The 22,164-nt window shown below is 29.3% G+C and overlaps 4 protein-coding genes across 4 annotated transcripts; 1 reads left to right on the forward strand and 3 right to left on the reverse strand.

The window, feature by feature from the left end:
* Nucleotides 1-4,478: 4,478 nt before the first annotated feature.
* LOC100306363 (pathogenesis-related protein) lies at nt 4,479-5,293 on the reverse strand. The gene is given in 2 exon segments (NM_001250718.1): nt 4,479-4,768; nt 5,110-5,293. Coding segments are annotated over 2 exon segments (474 nt in total).
* A 4,363-nt stretch (nt 5,294-9,656) lies between these two features.
* Nucleotides 9,657-10,642, reverse strand: H4 (stress-induced protein H4). The gene is made up of 2 exons (NM_001249126.3): nt 10,330-10,642; nt 9,657-10,201 (listed from the first exon to the last, which is right to left on the reverse strand). The coding sequence occupies exons 1-2, from the start codon at nt 10,508-10,510 to the stop codon at nt 9,906-9,908; spliced, it is 477 nt and encodes a 158-aa protein (NP_001236055.1). The 5' UTR covers nt 10,511-10,642; the 3' UTR covers nt 9,657-9,905.
* A 2,101-nt stretch (nt 10,643-12,743) lies between these two features.
* Nucleotides 12,744-13,641, forward strand: LOC100791036 (stress-induced protein SAM22-like). The gene is made up of 2 exons (NM_001254688.2): nt 12,744-12,993; nt 13,122-13,641. The coding sequence occupies exons 1-2, from the start codon at nt 12,813-12,815 to the stop codon at nt 13,415-13,417; spliced, it is 477 nt and encodes a 158-aa protein (NP_001241617.1). The 5' UTR covers nt 12,744-12,812; the 3' UTR covers nt 13,418-13,641.
* Nucleotides 13,642-16,150: 2,509 nt separating this feature from the next.
* On the reverse strand, nt 16,151-16,898 carry LOC100527097 (uncharacterized). Its single transcript, NM_001251726.2, has 2 exons — nt 16,651-16,898; nt 16,151-16,564 (listed from the first exon to the last, which is right to left on the reverse strand). Exons 1-2 carry the CDS (start codon nt 16,829-16,831, stop codon nt 16,269-16,271), a joined length of 477 nt encoding a protein of 158 aa, NP_001238655.1. The 5' UTR covers nt 16,832-16,898; the 3' UTR covers nt 16,151-16,268.
* Between the last annotated feature and the right edge of the window lie 5,266 nt (nt 16,899-22,164).

The raw sequence follows: 22,164 nt of genomic DNA on the forward strand, positions 1-22,164 counted from the left end.
GTATAAAATGTCACATTGAATAAAATTAGACAAGTTGTGTAACATAAAAGTAAGAAAAACTTACAAACTTATAATTTTACTTGGTTTATTGGTGAAGATCTTCATGTTGTTTTACCCCTTTGTTGGATATTCAACGCATATGCAAGAGATTGTGGGTGAAATTTTTATATTATAAATATTTGGATGGTATACATATCCTCAATGTTCAACCAATGGTGCTCGTACATATGGAAATCAATTCTCAAAGTTAAGGCTCCTATAAAGTCCAGTTTCAAAATCAGAATTGGGAAAGGTGACGTGTCAGTATGTATAATAAGTGGCTAGGAGAACATAACTTCTGTAATTTGATTCCCTATGTTCACATAGAAGATAGTTTGATACAGCTCAAGGACATCCAAATGGAAATGAAGAACTCCTTTATTGATGGTTTTTTGCTGAAGTGGTACTTACTCGGCTAAAAAACGTACATACCAGTGGCTACAGAATAAGACTTATTTGTGAAGTGTTGTGGTTTGATCAGAAACATAATTTTTTTTCTCTCACTGCTCACGTGATTAGCTTCAAGTAAATGTTCGTGGCACTAATGGATCTCTCTTTGTGGTGGCATGCAGGATTATTTGGAAATTAAGGAACGCAGATGTTTTTAATATTTTAGTTCATATTTTGCATGAATTTGGAATGTGTGAACAAATTGATTGGCAAAGCAAGGAGCTTAGACATTGTTGGGGGCTATAATTTTCCCATTTTTGAGATAATGTAATGAAACATATGATGCAGTACTTTCTTGCGATTTTATTTTTGTTACCATCATCATCATGGTTACCTCAAAAGCGATTAATTTGTGTTTGGTTAAGCAGCACCAAAGCACTCCTTAGTTTGGAGAATTTAGTGCTGTTATGCATTCGTAAATCAATGAACATGTTCTTTTTTGAATATTTCTAGCAACGAATTAGAATCTTTCTGTGATGTATTGAAGCGAGTTTCTTCTTTTAATTTAAGTTGCACATAATTGTATTAATTTATACTCATATTATTATTATAAACATGAGTATACAATATATTGAATTAGCACGTGATTTTTGGGCAACAGACTATATTTTTGAGAGAGTTGCCTTTTAGAAATGAGAGTCGAGTAAGTACTACTTGTTGGATCATTTTCTAATTTTATTTGGGCTTTGCCCCTTTTGTTTCAAAACCAAAAATGAGTATACAATACAATTGGACTTTGGGCTTTCAAAAGTATTTAAATCATAAGTGGGCTTTTGGGCTCACAACATATTAACACATTATATTAACAATTTTTATTGGATAATAATATTATTATTATTAATTTATTAATAATAAAAATATATATAATAAATGAAAATTTATTCATTTAGTAGTAAATATATGTACAAATTTTCCCACCATTTAACTTAGATATGTATAATTTTCACTTATATGTCAAAGAAATCTATTAGTTTAGTAGTTAGTAATTAATATTAGAATCAAAAGCAGAGGGTTCATATATATAAAATCAACTAAAAATAATCAGATATTAAAGTTTATAGCTAATTAAAATTTGATATAAAATAGGTAAGCATTATTTTACGATATACACTAATTTATATTCATTGACATTGGCTATTATAGATGAATATCATTAATATAATTATTTTTAGTAAGTTATTTGCAGATATTCTATTTTTAGTGTTAATTCGAGTTCGTAACATGTTCTATATATTGATCTTAAAATGAAATAATCCGTTTTTTTAATTTAATTTTTAAATGAAAATGTATTATATTGGCTCACGTATAAAATTTGTCACTGTATGCGTCAGAGATGTTGCTCACATAATTCTATCTTTAACGGTTATATACGAGCATGAGTGCATGACTATTGACTCTGCTAATAATCACATTTTCTCTTTTTTACTCCTTAGTGGATTTTTTTTCTTGGTCGACCATTAAAGAGTTGACACCATCAAGTTTACAACAGTAGAACCCAACAAGAATACAAGGGCTGAATAGCAAAGTTGAATTAATGTACTTCAATTTAAAATGATAATTTTGCCAACGAAAATATAGAAACTTTGATTAAAACAATTATAAGAACAATGAAAAAAGTAATAGTGATCACAATAAAAAAAAGATGCTACAAAAAAGAACAAAATGAAAAATATCATGTCCAATACTAACCTAATGAACCTAGTTCTAAATCAGTGAGACCAGCGTAATAAAGTGTTCATACGAAGGTTAATTAGCTACTAGCTCCTTTACATGCCATTAGTTATAACTGTCCAGTTGTTTAAATTTTTAATAAAGAATCAATTGTGCTCAAATTAATTTTAAATTATTAAATGTGGTTGAGATGTATGCTTAAAATAATTTTAATAATACGTTTTACATTAAAACATACATAATGATTTATGAGAGAAATTGGTGTTCAATGTAAACCAAATAGAACTCAATTAAGTAATTTTAAGTTTGGAAAATGTTTTTTTTTTCTACAAAAAAAATTACACTAATGTAGAGCAATAATTACATGTTTTTAAACCCATAAAAATACTAGTTTACAATTTAATGAATCAATCGTTTAGTTGAATTGGGGTTGAGCTGATATTTATAACTTTACATAATTTATTATATAACAAACCAATATAAAATAATAGAACTTAAGTTAAATAAGTAAAATTTAAATTTAAAAGGGTTATATTAAATTTTTTAAGTTAAAAAATTAAATGTACCCAAATTATAACTAGGTTCATTAGGTTAGTATTAGACATGATATTTTATATTTTGCCTTTTTTTATAGCATATTTTTTATTATTATTGTATTCACTATTAATTTTGTTTCAGTGTTCTTACAATTGATTAATCAAGGTTTCTATATTTTCCTTTATAAAATTCTTATTTTAAATTTAAGTACAATGATTCAAATTTTGGGCTGCTGCTAATTGAGAAGCCTCTTGTTATTCTGCCATTGTCTTCTAGGGTTATAGATTTGATGGCGTCAACTCTTTAATGGTTGACGAAGGAAAAAAAATCCACTAGGGAATAAGGAAAAAGAGAACGTGATTATTAGGACTTAGGAGAGTCAGTAGTCATGCTAGTTTAGAACTGTTACAAACAGAATTATGTGACTAACATCTTAGCTCATTGACAAATTTTACGGTGAGCCAATATCATTATTTTCCATCGTAATCGTGATTCTGGTAAAGTTCTTACTAACTTGATTGTTATTGGAATGTGTTTTGGAGGTACTCACTTAATCTCTTCAACATCTCATACACACCAAAATACCGGTCAATTTAGAAGATCTCAAACCTTGAATCATTAAAGCACGTCAAAGTCAATGCTTATTAGGAAAATCCTAAATAAATTGTTCACCTCAAACACGTTAAATATTACTCCACTTTTCACTGGCTTATTTCGAACGCTTCAAAATAAAAAAAAGAACATAGTTGCTAGCCCCTTCTCACTGGCTTATTATTCAACTTTGCATTGAATGTGAACCATGAAAGTTTGTCTTTCGCATCAGCATGAGCATTCACCATCTATTGACTTTGACTCACGAACTCTTCTATTCATTCTTTGACTTTATCTATATCTTCTCAATATTTAGTAAAATATACTAAATAAAAATAATTTAATATTAAGATATTTAGGATTTATTTATATTTGTAAATTGATCGGGGATATTTTAAAATAATTTCAAATCCTTTAATTATTGTTATTAATAATCGTCCTAATTAGTAAATAAAAATTATTGATTTATTTATATTTTCAGATATAAAATACATTTTCTTTATTTAGCATTTTTTATAAATATTAAAATACTAATAAGTAATTATTATATATAATTAACGCCTTCTAAATAATTCTAAATCTTCCGTGACAATTTTTCTGTTTTCGTTAATCCCATAACTTATAATTAAAATATGTTAAGTAGATCCCGGTTATAAGTGTGACACACTAAATTGATTACTACAAAACAGATTAAAGAATATAAAATTGCGTCTAGATATTGAGTACTACACACGGGAGTAACATTTTGAATCTCGTGACTTGAGGCTTCATCTATTGTTTATTTTCTTTTAAGTTATTTTGTTTTCTCCACATATATTCTTATTGTTTGAATCACTGAGAAAATATTAAATGTCAACAATTTTTTATAGAGATTCAAACTATATATGATGATTCAATTCAACACATTGTAATCTTCCTATAAGCTATTAGGTATTAATTATGCATTCATATTGAAGTTGAAGAGAGAAACATTGATCGATCGATATTGATATATAACAAAAGGATAACGAAAATATACAATAATGATGGGTACACAAACCAGTTTGTAATAATCTCAAACTTTTCTCATGAAGCAAAGTCAAACAATAATTTTATTGGAAATTAAAGCAACACACGACAAGAAGGGAAAAAAAAAACACAAAATGACCATAATTAATAAAACTGAGACATAATTATAATTGGTGACTTAATTAGTTGTAATCAGGATTAGCCTGAATGAAATCCTCAATAGCCTTGGTGAAACCTGCAGATCTCTCCTTGCCAGTCTTCACATATTCTTCGGCGAGTTGCTCATCACCTTTGGTATAGTATTTGCTTGTGGACTTCACAATGGATCCTCCATCTGGGGTTGCCACCAGTTTGTACTCATAACATATCTTCTCCAATGGCTCCGACAATGCACTGCCTTCAATCACACTATAGTTGTACACATAGTTTTCTGTGTCAATTGCATCTACGTGGTGCTTCACATAACCTAAACCTGTTCACATTTCACACGTACACACACATATATATATATATACACACATGGAATGAGTTATATTAACGAGTGTAAATACAAGCACAATGAAACCACCATGAATGCTTCGGAAGAGAAATCTATTAATTAAGAGTAACGTTATATCCTCCGACTATATATATCTTAGTATAAAAAAGTATTAAATGAAAAAAAATAAAGTATATTTAATGTCTTCTAAATATAGAACACATATTTAATATTTATTTACTATACAAAGGAAGTAGAAATATCGTTGAAGGATTTAAAATTATTGTATCTCTTAATTGTTCCATAAATGGTTAAAATTAATTACTAATATTTACCTTCAGCAAGAGTAAGCTTCTTAATGGTTCCTGGCCCTCCATCTCCTTCAATGGTTTCTACGCTCTTAATGAAATTTGGCAATGCTTTTGGGAAGACATTGCTGGCATCTAGGACAATAGCTTTGTATAATTTTGCAGCAGAGACGGGGGAAACGTGTTCGCTTTCAGAAGTGAAAACACCCATGATTTTTTTTACCCAAGATAAAAAAATAAAAATAAAACTAAAAGAAAGGATGAGATAGAAGAAAATATTTTGCTCTCTTAGGGTGTGAGTTTATGGATTTTGGTATTGCCTTAATTTATAGGCGCTTCAGGTTACTGTGAAGTTGCCCCCACAACGCGAGAGTTCGATTTATTTTCTTACAAGTTAATGCCCAAGTCAAATCAAGGGAGGAAGCTTCATCGTGGTGACATGGATCATTATTACAAACTAGAAGGAATTCCAAGTCTTTCTCATGCCCTTCCATCTACTTTATTTATCAAAAAAGTTAAATTTAAAATAAATTATCAAATTAACCAATTGTTTTTTTTTTGTAAGGAATTGATCAATTGGTAATTTGTGGTTCAGTCTATTTGAAAAATATTGAAATAGTTTGCAGTGAAAGTATTGATGGTAGTATAGGACTTCATTACATTCATATTGAAAGTGGATCTTCTTTTCTTCTATGTCTTTCAACCTCTCCAATCCTAAAAAAATATTTCACGTGTTCTTAATTATAAGATATTTTTAAAAAAATTGTCTGTTAATTATAAGATATTTTTAAAAAAATATTTCACGTGTTCTTAATTATAAGATATTTTTAAAAAATCAAATAATTTATTATACTTAAATATAAATAAATCTAATTAATTTTGTTATATTTAATGTTATCATTCTTAAAATATCTTTCATGATTTTAAGTTTCAATAAAAGATATTTTATAAATAACTTTATTTTTTATTTGAAATTAATAAAATTAAATGATATAAACTATTTCTTAGTATGAAATTAACTATTTTTACTTATATATACCTTGAGAGAGTAACAGGGTAATACCATGTACAATTTCTGACTAGTGTATTGTTTGCTGTACACGCACCTGTATATCTATATTTCAAACACAAGTAATTACAAGTATAACTGCTTAGTTATGATTAAAGAAACATAAATACCAACTAAACAGATACGCATAGATGAATAAGGTTCTCTAATCGGATCAGTGTAATTGAACTATTAAAGTGTCGAATTTCACTTCAAAGAAATCTAGAAACAAGTTGGAATTAAAAGACCAAAGCTGCAATTAATAATGTCAGAAGCACATAATTATCAGCCCCAAAATAAACGGAATATATATAAAACACTATAACAAGTTTTGTTATTCGGAGAAAATCCTGAAAGTGAAAACCAAACCAACGTGTTTCTTGTTCGTTTTAGGAATACTTCAAAAACTGTCGAATTATTTTTTGAACATGAATCCATGGTGATGGGTGGTGCTATGCTCTTGGCGATTAGTTGAAGTCATATGTGCCATGATTGGTTTCAGTTTGGACTTATAACTTGCCATATTAGATGGCCCAATTCCCCATTCAATGCATACACCCACTTCAACTTCAAACCTTCCCCAACATTCTCAAAGACTTCATAGCCGAAACAGACCTCATTCAAGGCCTGCATAGCCCAGAGAGACCTCATAAGTTTACCCGAAATATTTCTTATTCAAATTTAAAAGTTTCAATTTATTTTCTTAAAAAGTAACTTAGAACTAAATCAAATCATCTGATTTTATTTATCTAATTTGGCTTGTGATTATATGTTTATGATGTTATGAATATCTAAATAATTTGAAATACTAAAATGCTAGCGACAAAAACACCGTGTCTCTTAATATAATTAAGGCTGAAAAAATATAAGAAATCTTATATTATAAAAAGATGTGTGTATGCGAGAGAGACTAAAGTAGGTGATTGTTGTAAAAATTAGCCAATAACTGAAAGTTTTAGTTGAAAATTATTAACTTAATTTATTAAATTATAAGTGTTTACTAAAAGTATATATTGAAGTCATCTATAAATATATAATAACATAAATAAAATGTTTATATGATATTTTTATAAAAATCTTAGTTTTATTTTACACCTGAAAATATATTTTTTTTGGGTAGTTAAAATTTTAGTTTTTAATTAATGTTAAAAATTTGTAATTTTTTTAAATATTATATAATTACTTTTTTCAGTTTCAATTATTTAATTAGGTTTTCAGTCCTCAAATTAGGATCTATTTTTTAGTCCTCCAAAATCTAAATAAAAATTTGTAAATTTTAATCTCTAAATTAAAAAAGTATTCTTTTTTAATCTCTCCATTAGCATTTTAATGGATTTTTTAAAATTATCAGTAATAAAAAATAGATTTATATCATAATTTAAATTGTTCGTTGTAAATTTTTATATTTACAAATATTTAATTATATGTTTTTATAAATTAAGCGTAATATAATTTATACAAAAATAAACATTTTTCCTAATTCCTAAAGCACTGAGTGAAATACTATTAGGATTAAAATAGAAAAGAAAAAGGCCCACAAGGCACGGCATTGACTCTTAAATGTGGATAGAGAATGGTGGTGGATCAAAGTCTATGCGGCACCGAATCTCGTGACGGTTGTCCATAATTATGGAGAAAATAAATCGATTGTATATAGTTCACGAATTTGACTATTGACGATAAACTTTGGTCTTCTGTATATTCAAAAGACAAAAAATTTATATTCAAAAGACAATATTTTCAATACTTGATAAATGACGCCGGCCGAACAGAACAAAATATTAGAAAACAAAGTTGAAAACAGAGAGAGCTTTCGTATGACAAAAAACTAAACCAATGGATAAGCTAAGATATCATCAGCAAAAATATTTCAAATGCAACTGTTCGTGAAGGCCATTAATGGAAGTGGGTCTCAATTCTCGAATGTTCAAAGGATCAAGTGCGTCTCACGTTCGTTCATCTAAAATTACTTTAAGAAATTAACTAATATAATATTATTTTAGGGAAATATCCACATATTTAGTTTTCACGATAATAAATTGATTTAATGTTTAAAATTAAATTTTAAATTCAAGTTACTTTTAAATATCTTTTTTATTAAATAATTTTTTTTTATCCCTTGGCCCTCTCAATCAACTCAATCTATGTTAAGTAGTAATCGATCATTGTCATCACATGCTTAGCTTAAATCCTTATCACATAAGTTTTTGTACTAGGTCTTATTTCTCGAGATTACCACTGGAAAAAAAATTATACTGAATTTTACTTATTATCTTATTTTAAGAATGAAAATATTCAAACATTAATTTTTTTTTCATAACGTTGTGAACGCACGTCCGAAACTCTTTTTAAAGATGTTTCTATATTTAATGTTTGGTCGTTTCTTGAATAAGGTTGTCTTTCAATAATTAATCAAAACTGATTTTATTTAAAATCATTTTTACGGCAACAGTTCTCTTAATCGATATTCACTTCTAGTTGTTCTCACTTCTCAATTACTTAGCAGTTAACGGTTTACAATTTTTCTTACCAACCAGGTCGTACAAAAGCCAAACCTAGTGTGTCGAGATTCTAAATTTAAGTAAGAATATTTGAAAGTGTAGCAATTGGTGAAAAATATTTTTGTAATATCTATGTACTGTATTCGGAAAGTCGTTTGTTTCATGAGATTTTATTTTCTATTTTAAAAAAGAAATAATTTCTTTAGATTGGTCATAAACTCGTAACTAAAGCTGATATCGAAAGTCACTTAATTTTTGCATTAGTTTTGGAATCCACATATAAAATACTTACTTTATATATCAATTGATTGATTATACGTCTCACTTAAAACCATTCTAAAAAGTTGAAAACAATTAATATTAAAACAAGTTTTTTTTTTATAAAAGTACTAACACATGCCTAATTTGTTGTAAAAACTATCCTAAGAGATGTAAATTAGCACTCTAAATTAGAAGAACATTGAGTGCTGTAAAAAAAAAAAAAAAACTAGCACATCGAGTCTATTTAGAAGGATTTGATTTCGTAAAATGAGAGTCTTCACCATAAACAAATTCAATCTTCACACAAATAAATGATCAATTGAATTGATATTGAATGCTAAAATAGTCGTGTTTTTTCATTATAAAGAAAATTATTAAGTATTTATTTTATTTATAAAAATTGAATATGATATCCAGAAACTTATAGTATTTACATACTTTATTCAATTAATTGAGCTAGACTCACTTTATAATTATTAAGTAATTATGTGGATTTGGTTCAATTTATTTTGAACAATTGCTGCAAGTAATTTAGTTAACTTAGCTTTCATTTGCCACGAAATGTATTGGATGGAGGATTTCTTCAGCAGTTGACTTTTCTTATTGATGTTGATGTAATGGGCTTTAGCCCAATCTCAATAATAATATACCATCTAACTCATTCTTAAAATAAGAAAGACGTTCAAACGTACTAATGCATTTGCCTCAAAAACTGGGTTAAATTCTATATAAAGTCACCATAGTAAACATAAAACAAGCAGAAGTATAAATGATGCTTTCTTTTATTATTATAACATATTGATTTATTGATGAAGTGACATACAAAGACATCAACTGGCTCTCACAATTCTGTGGAAAAAGGAAATAAGAAAGGAAACACTCGTTACATCAATTGGAAGCCACACCACACACTCAAAGTGATTGAATAACACTCCACACAAGGCAAGAAAACTCTTGTATATAATATAAAACAAGGTCTTTGCAGATCACTGAATACTGAAGATCGAATTGGATCAGTTGTAATGAGGATTGGCCAAAAGGTAGGCCTCAACGGCCTTGAAAAGAGCATCAGACTTGACTTTGCCAATTTTGAGGTCGTCTGGGTTGGGCTGAGCATCTCCTTTGGTTTGGTATTTGACAGTTAGCTTCCCAGCAGACCCTCCGTTGGCGCCAGCAGCCAATTTGCATTCGAATGTGATCTTCTCCACTGTGTCTGGCAACCCAACTCCACCAACTACGCTATAGCTGTATCCCAAGTTTGCCTCATCAACTGATTCTATTTTGTGCAACACAAACTTGCTTTCTCCATCTGTCCATCCATCCAATGATCAGCCTCATTATCATAATTTATTTCATTAACTAACTTAGTTATACTATATGGTAGAATATAAAATGAACATAGATAGATAGATAGATAGATAGTGAGTGAGTGAGTACCCTCAACGAAAGTGATCTTCTTGATGGTTCCAGGGCCACCGTTCCCCTCAAGGTTTTCAACACTCCTGAAGGCTTCGACAGCCTTTGGGATGACGTTGTCGGCATCTGTAACTAGAGCTTTGTAAAGGGTAGCAGGAGCCACAGGGGAGGTGGTTTCATCCTCAAATGTGAAAATACCCATTATGAATAATAAAATGGATTCGAAGAATAATATTACTAGTTTGTGAAGATGTTTGTTGCTGTGTGTTTCTTTAGCAGAGGAGTGTCCTCTATTTATAAGAACTAGCGTAGCCCTGGGGTCACTCTAGTTCTATGTAGGCCCCAATACCATAGTGTGGACAAAGTTGTTGTGCTGACTCATTGATATATAAGGTTGTTGGGCCATCATCGGTTCTTTGTTTACCAACAGTATTAATATTTAATCCTCTGTAAAAAGAAAATCTTAAAATTTATGATCAGCTCATGTATTGAATTCTTGGCTACTCTTTTTTCTTCTTCTAGTTCGTTAACTCTCTCTTTTTCTTTCATTTTCTGTTTCAAACACACGTACGTATATATAAATCATAGGAGTTTTTTAAAAAAATTGCTTAAATTTTTTTAATAGTGACGTGATTTATAAAAAAACATTTAATAGTAATTATTTATGAATAATTATATAGTTTAATTTCATTCTTCTTATTTTAGTATAAAATTAACTTCACTAAATTCATCATCTCTTTCAACGTATGAATTTTGAAGAGATAACAAAACTATATATATATATATATATATGTGTGTGTGTGTGACTTTTTCTATTTTATGTTGGCTTTCTTTTCTCTATTTCAGTAATTTTTTCAAATATCAGTTTTTCCACTTGGATAATCTGTGCAATATTTCAATCACTTTTTTTTGTTTAACGTTAAATATTAATTTTATTTGTTTGTCAAATATTTCGATTTTGAAGCATTCAAATTCAAAGAAGAAGTTTCCTCAAAAACATAAAAAATAAAAATAAAAACATCAAAGAATTAAATACTAAAACGTCACGTTCAACCATGGAGACTGTTCATTGTATTAAAAAAAACATAACCATGTCGACTAGTTCATTGAACTATTTGGCATATTTTTTTAGGTCAACTTTATTTTTTTATTAGAAATAATTTTATTTGAGTCAAATAAAAAATCAAATATTTAACATAATTATATATCAAACACTAAAATCCGAGATCATTAGTTAAATCAGAATAATTTCGTACTACCCACTTATCCACATGCTAAAATGAGTAAAAAATATGTTAAAATGAGATTAAAAATTTTAAATTTTTTTTAAATGAGTAAAAAAATGCTAAAATGAGATAAAAAAAATATCCAAAAAAACAAGAGAAGTTGAAAAAAGAACGAAAAATGAATATAAAAATTATGCGAGCAAAGAAAACTTAGTAAAAAAAAAATCATTTAAATGAGTTAGGAAAAAGTCACGCTAATGAGTTCAAAAGTGGAATAAGAAAGTCGTTCAAACGAGAAGGAAAAAGGATAAAAAAAAATATGATGCAAAGTGCAAAGGAATGAAAATAATTTAAATTAGTGAAAAATATGATAAAGAATATCAAATATGAATTAATTATAATACACTAATATTGTAAATATATTTTACATTGTTTTTTTTAAATTTTTATATTGTTATTATCGAATAAAAATTAATTATAATTCAATAATAATAATTTAATACTATAAAAATATTTTATGCCCACGAGTACAACTATTAGTCGTCGTGGTTGAACATGTTTGTTATTTAATTCTTTGATGTCTTATATATATATATATATATATATATATTATAATAGGAAACTTCTACTTTGAATTTGAATGCTTCAAAATCGCAATATTTGACAAACACATAAAACTAATATTTAACATTAAAGAAAAAAAGTGATTGAAATATTACACAGATTATCCAAGTGGAAAAATTGATATTTGAAAATTAAAAGGTACTGAAACAGAGACAAGAAAGATGGCATAAAATTAAAAGTCATATTATTTTTCTTATTATTCTTAAAAATATATAGATTTACATTGTTTAAACAAATATCACGTACAGTCTCAGATAAATACTTTATATATATATTGTTATTGATCTCTTCAGTCGTTAGAGAGATGATCAATTTAGTGATAAAATAAATTTTATACGAAAATAAGAAGAAGAATAAATTCTAGACGTTTTTTTTTTCCAATAAGCTTGTATCATTTTTTTAATGGCAGATGTTAACTTGTTAATTTTATTAAAAATATCATCATTTACCAATCTTTTATCTTATATCCGCGAGTTTGTATCCCTTCGGACTATGGGGCATAGAATACAAGGCTACAAGCAGAGAGTGACACCAGGGCTACGCTAGTGCTTATAAATAGAGGACACTCCTCTGCTAAAGAAACACACAGCAGCAAACATCTTCACAAACTAGTAAATAGTAATATTATTCTTCGAATCCATTTTATTATTCATAATGGGTGTTTTCACATTTGAGGATGAAACCACCTCCCCTGTGGCTCCTGCTACCCTTTACAAAGCTCTAGTTACAGATGCCGACAACGTCATCCCAAAGGCTGTTGATGCCTTCAGGAGTGTTGAAAACCTTGAGGGGAACGGTGGCCCTGGAACCATCAAGAAGATCACTTTCGTTGAGGGTACTCACTCACTCACTATCTATCTATCTATCTATCTATGTTCATTTTATATTCTACCATATAGTATAACTAAGTTAGTTAATGAAATAAATTATGATAATGAGGCTGATCATTGGATGGATGGACAGATGGAGAAAGCAAGTTTGTGTTGCACAAAATAGAATCAGTTGATGAGGCAAACTTGGGATACAGCTATAGCGTAGTTGGTGGAGTTGGGTTGCCAGACACAGTGGAGAAGATCACATTCGAATGCAAATTGGCTGCTGGTGCCAACGGAGGGTCTGCTGGGAAGCTAACTGTCAAATACCAAACCAAAGGAGATGCTCAGCCCAACCCAGACGACCTCAAAATTGGCAAAGTCAAGTCTGATGCTCTTTTCAAGGCCGTTGAGGCTTACCTTTTGGCCAATCCTCATTACAACTGATCCAATATTCAACTTAATTATCATCAGTGTCTTGCTTATCATATACAAGAGTTTCCTTGCGTGGAGTACTGTTATTTAGTACTTTGTGCTCAAGTTTTAAGTTGGCTTTCAATGTAATGAGTGTTTCCTTTTATTTTCTTTTGCCTCAGAATTGTAAGAGCTAGTCGATATCTTTGTACCTCCTTCATCAATAAATAAATTATAATAAAGGAAATCATCACTTGAACTCTTGTTTTATTTTTCATGTTTACTATGGTGAGTTTATATACAATTTAACCCAGAATTTTTTTGAGGGGGGAAGCAGGCGGTCAGGGTAAACAAATATAAATGCATTTAGTACGTTTGGAATGACTTCTTTTCTTTTCTTTGTTTTTTAAGAATGAGTTGGATGGAATTATTATTGAAATTGGGCTAAAGCCATTACATCAGCATCAATAAGAGAAGTCAACTGTTGAGGAATATCCTCCATCCAATACATTTCATGGCAAACAAAGGCTAATAATTTAAACAGGGTTTATATATGATATTACCTACCCATGGATTCCCTACATTTCTCTAACAAAAATGAAGCGGAAAACTAGACTCCATGAGTTTAGCATTGGAGAAAATGATGAACTTATTTGATTGAGGATCAAGGAAACTTGAAACCTTAACTCCAGTATAAAAATTAAAAAAAAAAACCTTTTTCCAGAGGGATAGCACATAAAGATGCAAGGCAAAGTTTGTAGGAAGAAGTTAGTCTTTTGGGAAGAGGTGATTTAAACAAAAGCCAAGCACCTGAACAACTTAAGTAGCAGTAATCAAGTTAGCGATTATAAAGAAGCTCAAAAGGAGAGCAATTTTTAAACTTGACGAAGGAGTTCTTGATCAAATGTCATATGTGGTATGTAAATGCATTCTTCCCCAAAATAAAGGGAATCCTAGATCGAAAAAGATCCATTAATAAAACATGTCTTTCGTATGTGAGAGTACAATTGAAGTCACTCTCTAATTACTTGAATTATTATTTTATTTTATTTTTAAAAAAATAGTGCAGGCTAGTGCACTTAAAGGCTAAGATAAGATTTCTCCTTCTTTAATTATTGAAAATTTAATGGTTAGAAACTGAGAATATAGTAAGCTAATAATTTATAAATATATCATGTTGGCTATCAGTTTTATCATAATTATGTATTTTGTTAAGTCTTGTAAATTTATGTTTGTGTTTGCTTCAATATATTGTTTTATAAATTATGATTTTGTGGTCGATTACTACAATTATAAATTACTATAATTATATATAACTTTGGATGAGTGTATATATATATATAATTACTTTGATTCTTTTTAAATTTTTAGCACGGGACCAATTTGAAAAGTTAGTTATTGGACTGGTATTCAAGTGGGAGTTGGTCAAAAAAATGTCTAGATAATTTTCAGACATAACACCTCAAAATATATACTCTTTACTTTTCGTCATCCAACTTATGGGGGACTTTGTATTTTCTAACACTCTCCCTCGAGTTCAATTGGGTAAGTTTTTTTTTGGTCCAACTGAGGTTTGTATCTTTTTATGGGCTTGTGCCTAAGAGACATTAGAGGCCTTTTCTTCTTACATTCATCCTTTTTCTTCTACACCGAGTAGATTTTTTACAATTTCAACATTATCCTTACGTATAGTCATATGGATTAATCATTTGTATAGGTCATTACAGATTAACAATCTATATGGATCATTACAAATTCGCAATTCATATGGGTCCATACGAATTACTTTCGTACGACCCATATGTGACTTTCATGTTATTAACACGACGTTCTAACCAACTGAGTTAATAGGCCAATTATGTTATAAAATAATTAATGTCGTTATATATAACACTAAAATTTCTAATTTATATTTAATACACATATAAGTTTACATAATAAATTTTGTAACAATTAATTTTGATCCAATAATATATTTTTTACATATATGTAAAAAATATATTATTGGATCAAAATTAATTGTTACAAAATTTATTATGTAAACTTGTGTGTATTAAATATACATTAAAAATTTTAGTGTTGTATATATGATATTAATTATTTTATAATATAATTAATTTATTAGATCGATTGGTTAGAGGGGTAAGCTAATAGCACGGAAGTCACATGGCATGGGTCTAATTTAAAATATATTTTTAACCATTCGTATGACGCATGTAAGAGTAATGTTGGAATTGTCCAAAATGTGCTGAGTATAGAAGAAAAAGCATGGGTGCAGGAAGAAAACACCGACATTAGAAGCCATAGTTCTTTTTATTTTATATGAATCCCAAATGCAATGCAATGAGATGCAAGAAGCAAAATATGAAAGTACAAAAAGATTTACTTAATATTGAATTTTTAGCATAAGTCGGATGTGAGAAGTGTCGATTATTGGGCTGGTAAACAAGTGGGAGTTGAAAAAAAAATGCTTCAGACATATATACTCTTCAGTCTACATCCCATCCCAACTGATGTGATGTGGGACTTTGTATATTTTTTAACAATTCAGTCAAAATAACTGGTTAAGATTAGTATGTTGTTGATTCAAGTAACACTAAGTTAAAAATGTCTTAAACAAAATTTCTACTGGTTCAAGTCTCATTGAAAAAAAATTAAGTTATCAGAAGAAATTTTACCAAAAATGATCAATCAAATTTTGGTTTACGTGAGTATGGACTATTATCTTTCATTCAATGAACACAAGAGAAAGAAAAGGTCTAATGATGGCTAATTTCCTTTATTATAATTTGTTGATTTATTGATGAAGTGAGATACAGATATATGAAGTCTCAGAAAAAGCAAGAGAGATAGTGATGATAATCATGAAGTTGATCGAATTGGATTAGTTGTAATCGGGATTGGCCAAAAGGTAAGCCTCAATGGCCTTGAAGAGAGCATCAGCCTTGGCTTTTCCAGTTTTGAGTTGGTCTTGGTTGGGCTGAGCATCTCCTTTGGTTTGGTATTCGACAGTGAGCTTGCCAGCAGAGCCTCCATTGGGACCAGCAGCCAATTTGGAGTGGAATGTGATCTTCTCCGCTGTGTCTGGCAACGCAGCACCACCCACTACGCTGTAGCTATATCCCAAGTTTGCCTCATCAACTGCTTCTATCTTGTGCAGTACAAACTTGGTTTCTCCATCTGTCCATTCATACATTGCAACATATAGATAGGTAGAGATGGAATAATAATGAAATGAATCTAGTGATTAGTGAGTGAGTTAGTACCCTCAACGAAAGTTATCTTCTTGATTGTTCCAGGGCCACCATTTCCCTCAACGTTTTCAACACTCTTGAAGGAATCAAGAGCCTTTGGGATGATGTTGTCGGCATCTGTAACTAGAGCTTTGTAAAGAGTAGCAGGAGCCACAGGGGAGGTGATTTCGTCCTCGAATGTGAAAATACCCATTTATGATATTTTCTTTTTAATGGAAATGGAAGAATAATAATACTTCTAGTTTGTGAATAATTCAGATGCTCTTTAGCAGAGGAGTGCCCTCTATTTATAACTTATAAGCAAGCACTACCGTAGTACCGTTAATGTCACTTTGCATGCCCCATAGTGTGAATGAAGCTGCTGCCAAAAAAATAAAAAACAATCTTCTTAAAAGATATCATCATGTATTAAATTCTTCGTGGACTACTTTTCTATTTTTATGTTTAGTTTGCTTTGCGTCTTTCTCTTTCATCTATTAATTATTTAAGTGTACTTATATAGTTTAAATTTATTCTTCTAATTTTCCTATTAAAATAGCTTTATCACTATATTCATCATCTCTCTCACGTTCGAATTTTGAAGACAAAATTCAATATATAAAGTAGTTTAACCTTACGTGATATTTTTTTTTTAAAAAACTATGTAAATTTATATGTTTACAAATAATAAGAAAAAATATGACTTTTTTATTTTTATGCTGTCTTTCTTTCCTCTGTTTCAGTAATTTTAATTTTCAAAACTTTGGTTTTTCCACTTGAATAATCTGTGTAATATTTCAATCGTTTTTTCTTTAATGTCAAATAATAACTTTATGCGTTTGTCAAATATTGTGATTTTGATGCATTCGAATTCAAAGAAGTTTCTTCCAAAATAAAAATAAAAAATAGTTAAACGGCAAATGCATCACGTTCAACGATGGCAACTGTTTGATGTATTTACGGGAATGAATTATTTTTATACTAAATTATTATGTTATTATATAACTAGTATTTTAGTTTATAGATTGTGGAAAAATAAATATTTAATTTATTTAATAAAAATTCACAATGTATAAATATTTTTAATACATAAAACATATTAATAATTAAATTATTAATAACTAACTATATCAACAAAATTTGTGTTTAAATGAAATTCATGGCGTGATTTACATGAACGTTTCCAACAAAGCAATGGACCTTGAATTTTTTAGTTACAAGAGGAGTTCGTCAATTGCACAAAATGTTCCCTCATGTTCAAAGTTATTTAGAAGGAGCTTAGTAAATACAAACTAATGCGTTTTAGAACACACTTAAAGGCAAACGTACCTTATCTTAGTAGTAATAATGGATAGATCAAGTCTAGATATCGAATTCTAAAGACTAAATTTTCGTTATCAATTAGCTGATAAATCCTAATTGTCTACTGATAAAATATTGAAAATGGTTTTGTTACCGCTAAAACTTTAAAGTAGAAGAATTTGCAAATATTAACAGGTATAAAGGACAGAGACAAAGGTTGTTTGGTTAATTAACCTAATATGAAACTAGAATTGAGCTTTGATTATGTAACAATTCATAGATCAATTACCCTACAATCAATTGATTTGGACAATTGAGCTTTGATGTATTTATCTTAAATCTTAAGAAAAATGTGAATTTTATTGGAATTTTTACCCTAACTTTTTTTTTTATAAATTTACACTAATTTTTTTATTTTTTGGTAAATTTTACTCTTAATTTTTTATTTTTTTGATAAACTTTTGTGTCTATTAATGGATAGATTTTAAGGAATAAAATTCATATATTTCTTAGAAGTTAAAAATAAAATACAACTAAACCAATATCCGAAGATGTGAGCACTGATAGCCATTTTCTTATGAACATGTTAAATTTGGTTGTCAGTCTAATTCATGTTACTATTTTGTAATCACTACTTTCTCGAAACTCGTTATCAGAAACCCAAAGTCCAATTTCTCCAACAACATCTAGAAGGGCGTCTACAAAAAGCATTAAAGGTTACTGGCTGCCGCATTCTTAAATTTCTCCTGGCTGCGAGTGCGTTACGGTATATATTAAAAAGTATAAATTAAAAATATGGTTTCGTTGATCGTTGAACGTAACGTGTTTATCATTTACTACTTCTTTGAATTTGAATGCTGCCAATTCGATATACTTTGACAAACACATAAAAATAATAGTATTTTAACATTAAAGAAAACAAAAAGTGATTGAAATATTACAAAGATTATCAAAGTGGAAAAATCAATCGAACAAGAACAATACTCTGGTTTAAAAAAAGAACCGATGATGAGCCAACAACCTTGTATCAGTGAGTCAGCAGATTCACACTATGGTATGGGCATTAATTATTTTATAACATAATTGGTCTATTAACTCAGTTGGTTAGAGTGTCATGTTAATAACATGAAAGTCACATATGGGTCGTACGAAAGTAATCCGTATGGACCCGTATGAATTACGAATTTGTAATGATTCATGTGGATTGCTAATCTGTAATGACCTATACAAATGATTAATCCGTATGACTATACGTAAGGATAATGTTGAAATTGTAAAAAATCTACTGGGTGCAGAAGAAAAAGGATGAATGTAAGAAGAAAAGGCCTCTAATGTCTCTTAGGCACAAGCCCATAAAAAGATACAAATCTCAGTTGGACAAAAAAAAACTTACCCAATTGAACTCGAGGGAGAGTGTTAGAAAATACAAAGTCCCCCATAAGTTGGATGAAGCAAAGTAAAGAGTATATATTTAGAGGTGTTATGTCTGAAAATTATCTAGACATTTTTTTTACCAACTCCCACTTGAATACCAGCCCAATAACTAACTTTTCAAATTGGTCCCGTGCTAAAAATTTAAAAAGAATCAAAGTAATTAAATTATTATACTTATAGTAATTTATAATTGTAGTAATCAACCACAAAATCATAATTTATAAAACAATATATTGAAGCAAACACAAACATAAATTTACAAAACTTAACAAAATACATAATCATGATAAAACTGATAACCAACATGATATATTTATAAACTATTAGCTTACTATATTCTCATTTTCTAACCATTAAATTTTCAATAATTAAAGAAGGAGAAATCTTATCTTAGCCTTTAAGTGTACTAGCTTGCACTCTTTTTTTTAAAAAAATAATAATAATAATTCAAGTAATTAGAGAGTGACTTCAATTGTACTCTCACATACATAGAAAGTCATGTTTTATTAATGGATTTTTTCAGATCTAGAATTCCCTTTATTTTGGGGGAGAATGCATTTACATGCCACATATGACATGTTTGATCAAGAACTCCTTGGTCATGTTTGAAAATTGCTCACCTTTTGAGCTTCTTTATAATTACTCTCACAGGTTAAATTCTCATATCCGTACGTGTTCAGGAGGCAAATGAACATGACGGTCGATGGTAGATAGCAAAAAGTTCTGCATTGATGTTTGTTGTAATGCCACAAGAACATGTAAATCCCATAATCCAATGACCAAGATGATTCCTGAAAACTTATCCAAATCCCGACAAACCCGGATTACCGCTCAGCAGTGATCTAAGCACAGATGGACAATCGCTCATAGTCCTATTCTTAAAGGAATGGTAATGTTTTTTTTATTCATTCTATATAAATATTAAAATAAATATTTATATGATTTTAAAATCATTTTAAAAACTATTATAAATATGAAATAATTACCGTTATTTTTTTAGGAAAACAATACCCGTCATTAGTCAATTAATTGATGATATTTTTACTTCTCAACTAATTAAAAGTCTATCCATAATTCTGAAAAAAATGAATAAGTAATTTACGCACAATGTTGAAGGTACGAGAAGAGTGAGATTTTTTTTTTTTTCATTTCTATCAAGCTATCGTAAGTACATAAATAAGATCGACCCTGAGATCACTTCATTACTTTGCCTGTGCAGAGCAATTTCCAATGCACATATTAGTGTTCCTCTTTCTTTTCTTGATTAAATTAAATTAGGGAAATGTTTTCTCAAAATATGACTCTGTACGAATAAACTATAAAAGCTCTGTACATAGCACAATATCAGAACTAGTTTAATTAGTTTTAGTTAATCTGAATAATTTTTTATGAACGTTATTTTTTTTTAATTTCTTAACGCAGTTATATTTTCACATGGTTTAACTAAAAATCTCTAATTGAATTAAAATCATTCTGTTTCAAAAAAAAAAATCTGAAATAAAAGGGCTACCGCCCAAACACCAAATGTCCGAAACCTAAACAAGCTGACGAAACCGCTAGCAAATAGGATGTGGAAGAATTGGAAAGGGGATACTATTCCCACCTTCAAAATTACTACTATTCTTACTGCTCACATGGGTGAATTTTTTAATAATTTTTAAAAATATCCTTTCCACATAAACATGATTTTATTCTACACTTTTGTGCAAAATCATATTTTCGTTTCATAAAATTTGTTTCACCCCTTTATATTTTAACAAAATTATATTTTTTCACACCTTTATATTACAATGGAAATATAATTCTCTTTTTAATATACAATTAAATCATATTTACCTTATATATCATATATTTCAATTCTACTACTGGTCTTGGTGCACTTCATTTTCTCCTTTGCTAACTATATATCCCCACACATTTGCACTTGTGTCACGTAATGGCTTACCAAGGAAGGAGGCATAAGGGGGTGTTCTGTGTAAGCTTCAACATTGGTTCGTGCAACTCCAAGTTGAGTTCACGCTGCATGCATTTCTTTCTCTCTCTTTTTTCATTAAATAAATTCAACTCGAAACGCCAACTTATTCTTAGCTGAGAACCATTCATTGACCAAATGCAGCAATGGCTTCTTTCAATCTCTCTTATTCTTCCTCACCAACAATCATGTTCCCCGTGAGTTTCTTTTCTTTCAATCTCTCTTGTGTCACGTAATGGCTTACTAGGGTATGAAGCTTTCACCTCGAATGAAATCATGATTCTATTGTGATTTTTACACAATAGAATCATATTTTTGTATAAACAAAAAAATAAAATAAAAACTTTGAAAATGGAGACAACAACAGTATGAATGAGTGAAAATGTGTCCAACAAGCTCAATAGGGATAGAAAATGAGAGGAAATAAGGGGAACATGGAAGGAGTGTGGGAAAATTGAGAAGGGTATGACGTCTGTTCACTTCATTTTAAAAGGTAAGGGGGGGGGGGGGTGAAAATAGCAAAACAGGATGAGAATATCAACTCCTATCGGAAAGAATGAATCCCGGATCCATATCTAACCCAAACAATTTAACTTTTGGAATATGAACTAAAATAATCTAACTTCTAAAACAATCAAATTTAACATTAATACAAAATATTTGATGTCCTTATACATTACCTAATTAATTAATGACAACACAAAAATGATATTTCCTATACGAATATTTCCTTGCTCAAACGAATTGAAGTAGAAAATGACCCACACTTTAAATGAAGCACTAGTTTTTCTTTCTTGAATTGCTTTCTTTCCTTTAAGGGGTTAGGGCTTCAATTATCA

This window comes from Glycine max, chromosome 17, assembly GCF_000004515.6.
Source record: "Glycine max cultivar Williams 82 chromosome 17, Glycine_max_v4.0, whole genome shotgun sequence".
NCBI lineage: Eukaryota > Viridiplantae > Streptophyta > Magnoliopsida > Fabales > Fabaceae > Glycine > Glycine max.